This window comes from Hippocampus comes, unplaced genomic scaffold (assembly GCF_001891065.2).
Source record: "Hippocampus comes isolate QL1 unplaced genomic scaffold, H_comes_QL1_v1.1 scaffold416, whole genome shotgun sequence".
NCBI classification, from domain to species: Eukaryota; Metazoa; Chordata; class Actinopteri; order Syngnathiformes; family Syngnathidae; genus Hippocampus; species Hippocampus comes.
The window spans coordinates 190,124-204,037 of NW_017805837.1; the positions used below are offsets into that span (position 1 = coordinate 190,124).

Below are 13,914 nucleotides of genomic sequence, written 5' to 3' on the forward strand. Positions count from 1 at the left end.
CATTTCAGTTGGGCAGAAAAAATCTACATGCGATGCAACAGCATACAATTACAAATTGTCATCTTTTGCAGTTTCTCATCAGAGAAAAGGTATTTCAGAGACCTCATTCTCGTGTGAAATTACCCATTTATGTCACAGGAGGAAGTGCAATTTATTTTTCCAGTCTGTGTACGACTAAGTACTGCACATAAATATTCACAGGATGTCCTTTGTGAACAAACAACCCCAATAGAAAGATCTGCTTGTACAGGAAAGAGACGAAATGATCTACCTGTACTATATAAAGGATATCCTCTTCATACATTATTAGCCGAAAAAACCCGGCATAGTATTTCTTCTTTTCAGCCACAATTGGTCTCGTTTGACTGTGGTTTGAAGTTTGAACAAAAAGTAAAAATGTGTGTGTACTTTTAAATGCAGAGTCGGGGGATAAAACCTGCTCTCTTTTGCTTGACCTTGTGTTCCAGGAAGTGAAAAAAGTCATCCCACCTTGAGGGACATTGGTCACTGTTTGGGGTCATCCGCTTCCTTGACTGTCGCAATTGTCACCTGCAGTCTTTGTGAGGACAGAGTGTTCACTTTGACCTGGTGCATTTTTTTGTTGTTGTTGTTGCTGGTCATGATTCAATGCTGAGGGCTTGTGGACTTTGAAGCTGTTTCTTCAGGCTCTTATCCAGGAGCATCAGACTCTGCATGGCTAAACTCCTGCAATCGGCATCCACATCATCCCCAGCCACATCTTGGGAGCATAACACATAGCACAGCAAACAGCAAACATTAAAAAATAATAAATAAATAACACTTTGGTCTGTCAAAAAGCACCTCCAGCATGTCAGAGGAAATGGTGATTCAGCCCCTGGTTAACATGGTAATAGCGACAAGATGGATTAAAATAACTACATACGTAAATAGATAAATAAACCAATCCCATCGCAGACAATATGTGCATTGCAGGACATCCTGAATCGTCATCCTCTTCCCAGAAATCAGCGCAGCTGTGTGTGCATTCTGAAAATGTCCATTTATGTGTAAGAGTGTTTCAGTGAAAGCGAAAGACACTTTTCTTTTTTTTTTTTTTTACCTGTCAACCAAGATCTAGTTTCAAAAATCTGGTCTGCAAGGTCCACTAGGAGGTTTGGACTGGGCATACTCATGAACACGGAGCAGACGGCAAAGAGGACGCTTCGTCTTACCATCCTGAAAATCAAAGTGAAACATTGCTTGGTAGGGACACTCGCGAACAGATTCAAACTTTGAAAAATTGGACATTACGACTGACTTAAAAACAAATTTTCCAAGCGCGGTTACTTACTGGTCAGTGTGGTAACGCACCGCCCACACAAAATCAAGGAGGGCACGACCCATTTGTGTAGCTACCTGCAGGACAAAAACGGAAAATAATGTCATCAGTAACTTTAATAACGTAACTTGGTCATGATTTTGTATTGATTCAAGTACCGGCGCATTGACTGCCAAATGCATGAAGATGCCCAAGGTGTGGATCAGCCTGCCCAACACCAGGTGGTCACTTCCCAACAAGTCAAAGGTTACCTGAGGCCTGGTAGACATGAAGTGAACGCGCATTTAAAAGTGCTCTAAGCTCAAACGATGATCATGCATTCGTATGTTGAGGGGACAAAAATCTCTGACTCACTTGTCATAATTTCTGAGTAAAGGAAAGAAGAAATATCCAGCAACTGGTGCGTAACGGTTGACCGTGGCTTTTGCTGGTGGCTGGGAGACTCCCTGTAACATGTGAATTTCCACTGGTAGATTCATAAAAGATCTATCGATCTATTCTAGAGTATCTTGTGAGCTAACCAGCTCTCAGCCTAAGGGGCTAACTTTCTGATGTGGTTTAAAATACCTGACTGATGCGCTTGGTCTTTGCCCGAATGCGCTTCTCAACAACCTGCTGCCAGGGAGCAGCGTCGTTTGCCGAGTACGGCGTTTGGTCTGTGGTGACGCTTGGATTTGCGTTTCCCGGGTTTGGCTTTGACAGCTCCTGAGCTGCCACAGCAAGAACCTGAAATAAAATAAAGCATTATTTTGAGGACGACACTAAGGATTATTTGGTATGTCCTTGGGTGTCTTGAAAGGCGCTTATAAATAAAATGTATTATTATTATTATTATTATTATTATTATTATATCATTGCATGCATTTCAGTTGGGCAGAAAAAATCTACATGCGATGCAACAGCATACAATTACAAATTGTCATCTTTTGCAGTTTCTCATCAGAGAAAAGGTATTTCAGAGACCTCATTCTCGTGTGAAATTACCCATTTATGTCACAGGAGGAAGTGCAATTTATTTTTCCAGTCTGTGTACGACTAAGTACTGCACATAAATATTCACAGGATGTCCTTTGTGAACAAACAACCCCAATAGAAAGATCTGCTTGTACAGGAAAGAGACGAAATGATCTACCTGTACTATATAAAGGATATCCTCTTCATACATTATTAGCCGAAAAAACCCGGCATAGTATTTCTTCTTTTCAGCCACAATTGGTCTCGTTTGACTGTGGTTTGAAGTTTGAACAAAAAGTAAAAATGTGTGTGTACTTTTAAATGCAGAGTCGGGGGATAAAACCTGCTCTCTTTTGCTTGACCTTGTGTTCCAGGAAGTGAAAAAAGTCATCCCACCTTGAGGGACATTGGTCACTGTTTGGGGTCATCCGCTTCCTTGACTGTCGCAATTGTCACCTGCAGTCTTTGTGAGGACAGAGTGTTCACTTTGACCTGGTGCATTTTTTTGTTGTTGTTGTTGCTGGTCATGATTCAATGCTGAGGGCTTGTGGACTTTGAAGCTGTTTCTTCAGGCTCTTATCCAGGAGCATCAGACTCTGCATGGCTAAACTCCTGCAATCGGCATCCACATCATCCCCAGCCACATCTTGGGAGCATAACACATAGCACAGCAAACAGCAAACATTAAAAAATAATAAATAAATAACACTTTGGTCTGTCAAAAAGCACCTCCAGCATGTCAGAGGAAATGGTGATTCAGCCCCTGGTTAACATGGTAATAGCGACAAGATGGATTAAAATAACTACATACGTAAATAGATAAATAAACCAATCCCATCGCAGACAATATGTGCATTGCAGGACATCCTGAATCGTCATCCTCTTCCCAGAAATCAGCGCAGCTGTGTGTGCATTCTGAAAATGTCCATTTATGTGTAAGAGTGTTTCAGTGAAAGCGAAAGACACTTTTCTTTTTTTTTTTTTTTACCTGTCAACCAAGATCTAGTTTCAAAAATCTGGTCTGCAAGGTCCACTAGGAGGTTTGGACTGGGCATACTCATGAACACGGAGCAGACGGCAAAGAGGACGCTTCGTCTTACCATCCTGAAAATCAAAGTGAAACATTGCTTGGTAGGGACACTCGCGAACAGATTCAAACTTTGAAAAATTGGACATTACGACTGACTTAAAAACAAATTTTCCAAGCGCGGTTACTTACTGGTCAGTGTGGTAACGCACCGCCCACACAAAATCAAGGAGGGCACGACCCATTTGTGTAGCTACCTGCAGGACAAAAACGGAAAATAATGTCATCAGTAACTTTAATAACGTAACTTGGTCATGATTTTGTATTGATTCAAGTACCGGCGCATTGACTGCCAAATGCATGAAGATGCCCAAGGTTATTATTATATCATTGCATGCATTTCAGTTGGGCAGAAAAAATCTACATGCGATGCAACAGCATACAATTACAAATTGTCATCTTTTGCAGTTTCTCATCAGAGAAAAGGTATTTCAGAGACCTCATTCTCGTGTGAAATTACCCATTTATGTCACAGGAGGAAGTGCAATTTATTTTTCCAGTCTGTGTACGACTAAGTACTGCACATAAATATTCACAGGATGTCCTTTGTGAACAAACAACCCCAATAGAAAGATCTGCTTGTACAGGAAAGAGACGAAATGATCTACCTGTACTATATAAAGGATATCCTCTTCATACATTATTAGCCGAAAAAACCCGGCATAGTATTTCTTCTTTTCAGCCACAATTGGTCTCGTTTGACTGTGGTTTGAAGTTTGAACAAAAAGTAAAAATGTGTGTGTACTTTTAAATGCAGAGTCGGGGGATAAAACCTGCTCTCTTTTGCTTGACCTTGTGTTCCAGGAAGTGAAAAAAGTCATCCCACCTTGAGGGACATTGGTCACTGTTTGGGGTCATCCGCTTCCTTGACTGTCGCAATTGTCACCTGCAGTCTTTGTGAGGACAGAGTGTTCACTTTGACCTGGTGCATTTTTTTGTTGTTGTTGTTGCTGGTCATGATTCAATGCTGAGGGCTTGTGGACTTTGAAGCTGTTTCTTCAGGCTCTTATCCAGGAGCATCAGACTCTGCATGGCTAAACTCCTGCAATCGGCATCCACATCATCCCCAGCCACATCTTGGGAGCATAACACATAGCACAGCAAACAGCAAACATTAAAAAATAATAAATAAATAACACTTTGGTCTGTCAAAAAGCACCTCCAGCATGTCAGAGGAAATGGTGATTCAGCCCCTGGTTAACATGGTAATAGCGACAAGATGGATTAAAATAACTACATACGTAAATAGATAAATAAACCAATCCCATCGCAGACAATATGTGCATTGCAGGACATCCTGAATCGTCATCCTCTTCCCAGAAATCAGCGCAGCTGTGTGTGCATTCTGAAAATGTCCATTTATGTGTAAGAGTGTTTCAGTGAAAGCGAAAGACACTTTTCTTTTTTTTTTTTTTTACCTGTCAACCAAGATCTAGTTTCAAAAATCTGGTCTGCAAGGTCCACTAGGAGGTTTGGACTGGGCATACTCATGAACACGGAGCAGACGGCAAAGAGGACGCTTCGTCTTACCATCCTGAAAATCAAAGTGAAACATTGCTTGGTAGGGACACTCGCGAACAGATTCAAACTTTGAAAAATTGGACATTACGACTGACTTAAAAACAAATTTTCCAAGCGCGGTTACTTACTGGTCAGTGTGGTAACGCACCGCCCACACAAAATCAAGGAGGGCACGACCCATTTGTGTAGCTACCTGCAGGACAAAAACGGAAAATAATGTCATCAGTAACTTTAATAACGTAACTTGGTCATGATTTTGTATTGATTCAAGTACCGGCGCATTGACTGCCAAATGCATGAAGATGCCCAAGGTGTGGATCAGCCTGCCCAACACCAGGTGGTCACTTCCCAACAAGTCAAAGGTTACCTGAGGCCTGGTAGACATGAAGTGAACGCGCATTTAAAAGTGCTCTAAGCTCAAACGATGATCATGCATTCGTATGTTGAGGGGACAAAAATCTCTGACTCACTTGTCATAATTTCTGAGTAAAGGAAAGAAGAAATATCCAGCAACTGGTGCGTAACGGTTGACCGTGGCTTTTGCTGGTGGCTGGGAGACTCCCTGTAACATGTGAATTTCCACTGGTAGATTCATAAAAGATCTATCGATCTATTCTAGAGTATCTTGTGAGCTAACCAGCTCTCAGCCTAAGGGGCTAACTTTCTGATGTGGTTTAAAATACCTGACTGATGCGCTTGGTCTTTGCCCGAATGCGCTTCTCAACAACCTGCTGCCAGGGAGCAGCGTCGTTTGCCGAGTACGGCGTTTGGTCTGTGGTGACGCTTGGATTTGCGTTTCCCGGGTTTGGCTTTGACAGCTCCTGAGCTGCCACAGCAAGAACCTGAAATAAAATAAAGCATTATTTTGAGGACGACACTAAGGATTATTTGGGTTGAGAGTTTTTTTCTTTTTTTTTTGCTTTTGAACCTCTAAGATATCCAGTCGCTGGCGAAGACTGTAGTTTAAGGAGTAGAACTCTGTGTTGAGAAACTCGGTCACCTGGAATCAATCGTCAAACAATAGTTCGGCATGTAAAAAGGGACGATATTCTTAGCGCAAGAGGCGGCAAACCGTACCGGGATGGAGTCGCTGACCACAAGTGCCACCATGGCGGCCTGCCTGAGACCCCGGAAGCCATTTATGCTGTATTTATCCTCCATGTGGAGAAGAACTTTGCTTAGCTGCACACTGATCTGATGAAACACAACATTATTTCCAACATTTGTGACACCGTGCAGAACACAAGCGATGCAAAGCTGCCTCCTACTGGACAAGTGAATAGAATTAAAGAATGAAATTGCGCATCATGATTGTCCTCTGCAATTGTTCTCATTTTGGTGTGTGTGTGTGTGTGTGTGTGTGTGTGTGTGTGTGTGTGTGTGTGTGCTTTGTCCACCAGTGGGGAGTAAAAACAGACATACTAAATATAGAAGACTTGTGCTGTGCACGCCCAGTGTACCTCTTTAGTCGCAAAGACGTTCTTTCTCACCAGTCCCTCAGCAACCCTTAAACTAAGCTCCACGCGCTCCGGATCTTCAGACAAAATTAAATCTGGATGCAGAAGGGGGGGATCAGGCAGGATATGATAAAATAATACCATGGTGTGGGGAGGGAAGGACGAAAAACAAGGAAACATACTTTCCAGACAATCTCGTAGGTAGCGCGGTGGTGACGCTTTATTTAGTTCCTGATCTTCAGACATGTCGTAAGGCGTGAACTCATCATCGCTGCAATTGGGAAAGATGTCACTGATCTTGTAACATATCGCATACGGTACATTACTCCTAAAAACCTATAAATGCCATTTCAGAATGAACCTAAAAATCAAGAAACGTGCCAGGCTGGGCATACATCCTACTTTCACTGAAATGGTGTATGTGTGCAGTGGACACTTACCTATCGAGGTCCGAGCCTGGCTCCGTTTTTGACGATGCCATTTCTCGTTCATTTGGTGAGGAACCATTGCAAACTGGCGGATTTTCTCTGCTCTCTTCTGGAGGGCTGAGCCTGTTCATGATATGAAATAAAACCAGCAAACATTCACACATTGCATGAATGCAAGGTTATACAGTACTACTAATACATTAGAAAAATTGATATATTTGTCATAGATTTAGGCGTCTTTTGTCAAAAGCTTGTAATCATTCAGATATATTCACCCATCGTCACATTCAGGCTCTGATTCGCCCATCTTGGAAGGAGTCAGAAGAGAAACCAGATCTTGCGTTTCCTCATCCTGTTCATACTACAACACACAAACAGCAACAAGCGATGCTTCGTGAGCACTGAGGTTCAAATGCGGACATTTGATGAAAGAGTTTGAATTTGCAAATATGCAGCGGATTACAACAATTTGATTTGATGCCTTGAAAAACTTTTTGACCACGTCTCAATTCAACACTGACCTCAAATTTGAGCTTGGTTCCGTTGATATTCATGCGGGAGCTCAGACACTCGCCCACAACCATCCCCATATGCCTGATTCGTAGCACGTTGCTGTCCAGGTGGCTCTGCATTCCTCCCAGCATGCACTGGAGAAGTTCTGAGGGAAAAATGCAATCGGTTAATGCAATTAAAATGAGAAACATTTTAATGGCAGTATAATACATATATTTTGACCCCTCCTTTGCGACAGAAATTCGCACCTGAACGTAGCTCCTGCAGCTCAGCATCCTCCAGCAGACCCACAGCCAGCAGGAGTGCCTTGCTGACGTACAGCTGCTGCTCCAGGGGAGTGTGTTTGACTGCGCTTGGGTTGGCCCATGCTTGGCACAGGCACCGCAACACCTGCAGGGAGAAGACATACACAAAAAAAAATAAAAATAACGATGAAAACCACAGTAGGGCTTTGTTCCTCTACACCAGTGATTCACAGCCATATTAGCGTGCCGTGAGAGATTATCGGGTGTGGCGCCGGGAGTCATATAACGGAATAATAAAACATGTGAGTAAATTGAGATAAATGGTATTTCAGCATGGCGACGCTCTGTGCACTCACTTGGATAAGCAGCGGTCTTCTGTCCTTGTCTGCGGCGAGGTAATCCAGAACAACTCTCAACGTGCGGGTCTGGGTGGGAAAAAAAGACAATAAAAACATTGCAAAATCAAATTTTTCTCATGACTCATGCTTTTAGTAATACCTTACCTCATATTTGTATTGCAGCAACAGCAGTTTATGTGTGATGACAAACTGGGCCGTCTTATTTTTTAACACAAGATTGCCCATGATTCTACCCAATGCTCCAGGCCTGAAAAATGAAACACCCACCACATCAGTGAAATATAATAAGACACGACAATAAAATCTGTTCATGAGGGAGGAGCGTAGTAAAAAGTATGACTTTATTGTGTGTCATTGTGATATCCCAGCACCCTCACCCATGGACGGCCTGCACCAAGCCGACAAGCACACTTTCCATCCAGCGCTGGGGTACATTTTCCAGCAACTTCCAGCAAACCCTCTGCCACACCATGTCTGTGCGCGTGCAGCCGGACAATTTGGGAGTCATCACGGCCAGCAACAAACCTGCAGGGAGGATTTAAAAAAATAAAAGGGGACAAATGAATGCTTATTGTTAACACATTGCAACGGAAAACAAAACATTAACATTCAAACATGCCCCACTCCAAATAAATAATTCAGAATTTTTTTCTTTGTTGTCAAGATAAACAAATACTAAAGGACAGAGTATTGTAAAACAGTCATTTGCTCTGCCTGTATTTCATATCTTTATTTTTCTGTTATTTTATTCATCAAAAATAATAAAATAATAATAATAATAATATTTTATCAATTAACCAATTATCGGAATTTTATTCTGTCAAATATTGGAATGAGCATCAGCCTCAAAAAAATTCAGACTGGTCAGGTCCTACTCATTACCATCTCTTAAGGAGAAATATTCAATATTACATTCAAAAAATTAACTCTTCATGTTAGTGGTCCTAAAAAGGAATAATTCAAGTTTCATGATCTGTACTTTCTATATACTTACCACCATGTCCTTGGGCACAGAGCTTTCCAAGTGTCTGAGCCACAAAAGTCAAAGAACAGCTGGTGCCATCTGCCAAATATAACACAAAAAAAATACACATTTGTATTTCACAGATAGCTAACCTAAACAACTAGATCTAGTAGCAAAATGTAGCATGTTACTACTCCCCTTACAAAATCTGTAAACCCCTTAATGGCTATGAATGTTTTACCTTTGAGGGCCCTGCAAGTACGGTCCAAGGCAGTCAGCATCTCTTTTGCCAGCAGTGGATAGTACTGCTGAGGGAGGAAGGCAAGCTTGTTGTTGTGCTGCAGTTTATTGGCAGTGAGGTCCGGCAGCGCCACGATACGTGCGAGAAGGGCCCCTCGGAGTTGGGGGGAGTCAACGGGACTCGTGGTGGTCAGGCAGTAGGACCAGAGCAGGTCGGCCAGCCGACCGCTGTGGACAAACTTCTCTGTGATGCTGACCAAGTGGTCCAAATTTGAACCTGGTCTGGAAAAAAGAGATAACAGATCATTCTAATAATAATAATAATAATTTCATGGTACTTTTTTGCTGCATAAAAACCTTAACAATAACGTAAAAATATTGGCAATAATTTAAGGGGTAGGGACCTGAGGAAGTTAAATATGATGAATTTAGCTGTGGAGTCAAGGAGGTGAAGACAGTTTTTTGACAGCGCTCATAATACTAATGCCAGTTGATTATCATCTATCACGTGTACCCTTCGGAATGCATGGCGAAGAGAGTATCACAATTGTCTTATCGCATGGCTGTAAATCAGCAGAGTTTCAAAACAAGGCAACAATTAATTATTTTTTTAAAATGTAAAAGTCAAAGTTTAACGTAAGAATGTCATCTACATTGAATCTTGTACCTTAGCTCGCCAATTCCCTCCATCAGCACCAACAGAGTCTGTTCAGGAGGCCCCCACAAGAAGAGGCCATCCCATAATTCCGAGCGCTGCGCTGCAGTCAGGCCGTGGAACCAGTCGGCTTGAATGTTCTTTACCAGGAACTGAAGAACGCGAGTGAAGTGAGACCTCCGAAACTCTGCCTTCTGGACTGAAGCATTCGCATTCTCGGGGGTTTCGTCCAAGTAAGAGCGGAGGACTTGAAGAGCACGGATAGCATCTTGCTTTGGGGCTGACAGGGTGAGGCTCTGGAAACACTGGCACACTTCGAGACGGACATCAGCAGGCAAGGTAGGAGACCCCATCTTTGTAGAAGAACTCCAATTAGAAAAAAACAGTTAATGGTTAAAAAAAATATCATACCGTACATATTATGCTGTTCAATGCGATTTTTTAAATGTAAAAACAAGTCAATGAACGATTTCAAAAAATAATCAGTTTTCGTTCCCTTAATAATGTGATTGTGATTTAACATGCAATTATTTTTGTTCAAGGTCCTCTTCCCAGTTGATTTGATAATTGCATTCGACTACATCGCGATGACAATTTGATTAATTGGTCAGCCAGCCCTATAAAATAATAATACAATGCTGTTGTTTTTACGTGGCTGAAATATATTATTGGCATTTCCATTCATTTTAACAGTGAAACATAATTTGAACAAATATCTAACAGATACTCACTAAATTATCTAGAGAATTAAAACTGTTTCAAAAAATGTTGTGCTCTATGTATATTGCTGTTTATTACGTACTGTGGGTGGGTAACGTTTTCGTATTATATTTAAATCTGACTTGTAACTATTACAATGACGAAACAGTACAGCGAGAGAGTAAGTGGAGGAGTGCAGCTAAGTATGCTAATTCATTTCGCATCTTCGTAACCGCTCAAACGTAACACGCGTATCTACTTATTCTTTAAAAACAAAGGAATAAAATATTGATTTAATGATCATGGCAACAATAATGTCTTACTTGGTTGTATCCAGAGAAGTCTTCCAAATAATTTGGTGAAGATGGACATGTCTCAACTGCTGTGCTCTGTCAAAATAGGTTCGTGTTACCAAAGAGCTCTCCACCCGCCCAAAATTGGTTCCGTCAATCATCTTCTTCTGTTTAATTTCCCCAGGTTGGGAGACATACATGTTGCACGCTAGCTCCCCCTATCGCAGTTTTGTGTTAACTTCATTAAAAAAATAATTTTACAATTTAGATCTTTTATGCATTTTTTTGTCATCAAGTCTTAAGCATATGTTAATTCTTTGCATATTTAAATGTGTAAAATGTTAATATGAATGAATAAATTATGCAAAATATATAACACTGGAATAAAGGAAGCAGACACAGCTATTAATTTTATTCCTTTTATTTTCCTACTCGTAATCCCACTGCTTACTTTTATAATTTCTTTTTTACAATGACTGAAAGTACACTGTTCAAAAAAATAAAGGGATTACTTCAACAGCACAATGTAACTAAGTGTTCCCTTGATTTTCTTGAGCAGTTTATATGTACTCCAAGTAATTTGATGTACAGGGGATAGTCCAAACATAAAAATAAAACATGGTTTTAACCAATACTGTTATAATTTATACATTTATTTCCCAAAATATGAAGAAGTTTTACAATTTTGTCTTTCTACAATGTTTCATCATCCCATGTCAGACAATAAATGGCAAATCATGCACTACACATGTAGTGATGGTGGTGCCTGCAATTTTCTTTGGACACTGGAAGTGAGCGTGGGAGTAAAATCCTCAAAAATGACAATTCATATATACAGCAAAGGTTTTACCAACAACATCGCTGTGGTGTGGTCAGTGCTTTTCCTATCAGGTTTGTTTCGAGGCAATCTTTGAAAAACGGGCACAGTGTTTTAGACTAGAAGAGTGAATTTTTTTTTAAATTTTCTGTCTGTCTGAATCAGATCAACTGGGGTTATATTAGCAGATATTTGGTTAAAAAATCAATGTGGTTAAAGTGCAATCATCTCTGCATAAAAAAAAAAAAGGAACTGTTGCATGTCAATGTCTGACTTAATAGCACTCCAACAATCACTTTTGTTGTCGCTTAGCCCGTTGGCATCATCCCATTTCTAAAGCTTGAATGATTCTGCGTCGCTGCAAAACCGCAATTCTCAAAGTGATTGACAACACTTTGACAACCACCGCTGTGATGAATCAAGTGAGGGAAAAGCTCCAATCGCGCTCAAAGTGAGAAAACGTGTACTGTCAGTAGCCTGAATAGTATACAATGAAAATCAGTGTTTCCATGCGGTACCTGACTCCAAAACGGGAAGACGACTCTACAAGCTGTATATCTATAAGAAAAGACCCTCGAGCGGTCACGACAATATATAGAGGAGTACCTCGACTAACGACCTCTTGCAGCAAATTACTACGCACGCACTGAGATGATATGCACATTACTCGTCACCGTGAATTCAACATTCGCCTCAAAACAAAACAACAACAAAAAGACCCCATTGCAGAATAAATGACAAGTGTTGCCTTTGTGTCGCATATTGAATAAATATCTGTGTGATTCCAAATAAGAGTAAAAGTACTGTACACGCTACATGCTAGAAAGGAATAGAGGCAGCCTCAGCATTTTTCTCACTCGAGATGAGGATATAAATGATTTTTGTTGTTGTTGTTTCCCTCGGACTAAAAAAATACCTACAATCCAGAATGAGCGTAGAAAAAAACTTTACAAGTCATTTACATACAAGGCCATATTCCAAGGAGTGGCAGGTGAAGCGTTGTGAGTGACAACGTGAGCATGAGACCGTTTTGTGCGGAAAGCAAAGCTGGACATTTTTTTTTTCTTTTCAACCCAGCAAGATCTGAAACTTAGATCTTCATTTGTCCTCCAAAGTCCAGACGAGTGGAGCATCCGTGTGCAACGTGGGTCGAAGAAAAAGTAAGCGAGATTAGGATTCAAGGTTTGCTCCGTATGTCATCCGGGACAAGTCTGCCGAGTCCATCCGGTGACGTAAAACCTGCCATGAGACAAGTCTTTTTCGATTAAATGTGGCAGTTATGATTGCCTCGTAGGTTGGTCATTGCATGAGCCCACACCTGAGCGTGCTTTAAATCTCCGCAAACATTTTACATTTTGATCCCTTCTATTGGAAAAAAAAAACAAAACAAAACATAATTTAGTGCAAAGTGCAACCATTAGACTTGAATATAAAAAAACGCTTGAGCATTTATACGACTGTCAAAGTTTTCCGCTATCTAGTGTGCATTTAGACTTAATTAGTAAACTGGTGTACTGCTCTACTAAGCCTACGGGTAGGCATGTGTCACACACTAGCAGCCTCCTCATGAAGGACATTGAATAAATGCTCCAACGGTTTTCCATACTCTTCACATGTAAGCAGTTAATCTTTTCAGTCTCAGTTTCATTGACAAGAACTCAAACAAACAAAAAACACTTTCACTCTGCAAGAACACTGCAATCAGGTGGGGGCTGTTTTTTTTTTTAATCCTTTCTTTCTCAATTCTACATTGATTCCCAACCACTGTTGGAAGTTCTCCATTTTCATTGAATTGGCCTGAAAATTAGTGACTATAGAATCCATTTGGGAAGTTTGGTGACGTTTTTTTGTTTAGTGTTGTGAGATTTTTGTGATGTCCAAAATGATGCTTTGGCTCAATAAAAGGTTGGGAAGCATTGCTCCATATCTCATAAGAATGAGGAATTCCTTATCACTGTGAAGCCCACCTGAATGCCAGGCCCCTTGTTCATCATACAAAAAAAAACAAAAAACAAAAAAACAAAGCCAAACAAAAACAAAACAAACAAAAGATGCAATTCATTACTCAATGAGGTCCTTCATTTAAAAAATAAAAAAAATCAAATCACACACAAAAAAAGCAGAAACCCCTCCGGCATAGAAATGTCCTTCACTTGGGTTGACCCAAAAAAAGTCCACAACAAGCTGACCAGTGCTTCATCCCATGAGTCAGCAGCATGGTTCAAGAGACGCTGGTCCTAATCCTGACACTTCCAGTTGCAACTGAGGCAAACTAGCAGGATATGTTTCATCTCCTCTGAGTTTAAGGCCTTCAAGGTAAATAATTGCCTCGTCCTTCCTTTTGAGGTCAAAACTTAAAGGATGGGGGAGGGGGGGGGGGGC

At 40.9% G+C, this 13,914-nt stretch overlaps 4 protein-coding genes across 9 annotated transcripts in view; all 4 read right to left on the reverse strand.

Moving 5' to 3' along the window:
• Position 1: 1 nt before the first annotated feature.
• LOC109526488 (telomere length regulation protein TEL2 homolog) lies at positions 2-2,054 on the reverse strand. Its single transcript, XM_019887778.1, has 6 exons — positions 1,868-2,054; positions 1,655-1,746; positions 1,459-1,558; positions 1,313-1,377; positions 1,082-1,197; positions 2-739 (listed from the first exon to the last, which is right to left on the reverse strand). Exons 3-6 carry the CDS (start codon positions 1,480-1,482, stop codon positions 618-620), a joined length of 327 nt encoding a protein of 108 aa, XP_019743337.1. The 5' UTR covers positions 1,483-1,558; positions 1,655-1,746; positions 1,868-2,054; the 3' UTR covers positions 2-617.
• Positions 2,055-2,162: 108 nt separating this feature from the next.
• On the reverse strand, positions 2,163-3,652 carry LOC109526551 (telomere length regulation protein TEL2 homolog). The gene is made up of 4 exons (XM_019887897.1): positions 3,620-3,652; positions 3,474-3,538; positions 3,243-3,358; positions 2,163-2,900 (listed from the first exon to the last, which is right to left on the reverse strand). The coding sequence occupies exons 1-4, from the start codon at positions 3,641-3,643 to the stop codon at positions 2,779-2,781; spliced, it is 327 nt and encodes a 108-aa protein (XP_019743456.1). The 5' UTR covers positions 3,644-3,652; the 3' UTR covers positions 2,163-2,778.
• A 27-nt stretch (positions 3,653-3,679) lies between these two features.
• LOC109526552 (telomere length regulation protein TEL2 homolog) lies at positions 3,680-10,852 on the reverse strand. Of its 3 annotated transcripts, none has more exons than XM_019887899.1 (21): positions 10,746-10,852; positions 9,736-10,076; positions 9,070-9,350; positions 8,859-8,927; positions 8,242-8,389; positions 8,009-8,111; positions 7,862-7,930; positions 7,509-7,650; positions 7,269-7,405; positions 7,023-7,108; positions 6,760-6,870; positions 6,502-6,590; positions 6,323-6,414; positions 5,940-6,056; positions 5,791-5,862; positions 5,546-5,704; positions 5,333-5,424; positions 5,137-5,236; positions 4,991-5,055; positions 4,760-4,875; positions 3,680-4,417 (listed from the first exon to the last, which is right to left on the reverse strand). In XM_019887899.1, the coding sequence occupies exons 2-21, from the start codon at positions 10,074-10,076 to the stop codon at positions 4,296-4,298; spliced, it is 2,511 nt and encodes an 836-aa protein (XP_019743458.1). In that variant the 5' UTR covers positions 10,746-10,852; the 3' UTR covers positions 3,680-4,295. The 3 variants fall into 3 exon arrangements, with proteins under 3 accessions (XP_019743458.1, XP_019743459.1, XP_019743457.1); XM_019887900.1 differs by having other exon boundaries at positions 6,760-6,864; positions 9,736-10,089; XM_019887898.1 differs by having other exon boundaries at positions 9,736-10,091.
• A 500-nt stretch (positions 10,853-11,352) lies between these two features.
• Positions 11,353-13,914, reverse strand: part of rab11fip3 (RAB11 family interacting protein 3 (class II)) — a 19,708-nt gene continuing 17,146 nt past the window's right edge. For all 4 annotated transcript variants that reach the window (XM_019887826.1, XM_019887825.1, XM_019887827.1 and 1 more), the window contains one exon: positions 11,353-13,914. This exon is cut by the window's right edge. The gene's annotated coding sequence lies outside the window, so the exon portion shown is untranslated.

What these genes read in the sequence shown, in the direction of transcription:
- LOC109526488 (XM_019887778.1), bottom strand. Translation starts at nt 1,482, where the DNA reads ATGCATTTGGCAGTCAATGCGCCG. An exon ending in GTGCGTTACCACACTGACCA is followed by an intron (nt 1,198 to 1,312) that starts GTAAGTAACCGC and finishes TTTGATTTTCAG; the next exon opens with GATGGTAAGACGAAGCGTCC. An exon ending in AACTAGATCTTGGTTGACAG is followed by an intron (nt 740 to 1,081) that starts GTAAAAAAAAAA and finishes TATGCTCCCAAG; the next exon opens with ATGTGGCTGGGGATGATGTG.
- LOC109526551 (XM_019887897.1), bottom strand. Translation starts at nt 3,643, where the DNA reads ATGCATTTGGCAGTCAATGCGCCG. An exon ending in ATTTGGCAGTCAATGCGCCG is followed by an intron (nt 3,539 to 3,619) that starts GTACTTGAATCA and finishes TTTGTCCTGCAG; the next exon opens with GTAGCTACACAAATGGGTCG. An exon ending in AACTAGATCTTGGTTGACAG is followed by an intron (nt 2,901 to 3,242) that starts GTAAAAAAAAAA and finishes TATGCTCCCAAG; the next exon opens with ATGTGGCTGGGGATGATGTG.
- LOC109526552 (XM_019887899.1), bottom strand. Translation starts at nt 10,076, where the DNA reads ATGGGGTCTCCTACCTTGCCTGCTGATGTCCGTCTCGAAGTGTGCCAG. An exon ending in GAAGACCGCTGCTTATCCAA is followed by an intron (nt 7,651 to 7,861) that starts GTGAGTGCACAG and finishes TTCTCCCTGCAG; the next exon opens with GTGTTGCGGTGCCTGTGCCA. An exon ending in GAACCAAGCTCAAATTTGAG is followed by an intron (nt 7,109 to 7,268) that starts GTCAGTGTTGAA and finishes TGTGTGTTGTAG; the next exon opens with TATGAACAGGATGAGGAAAC.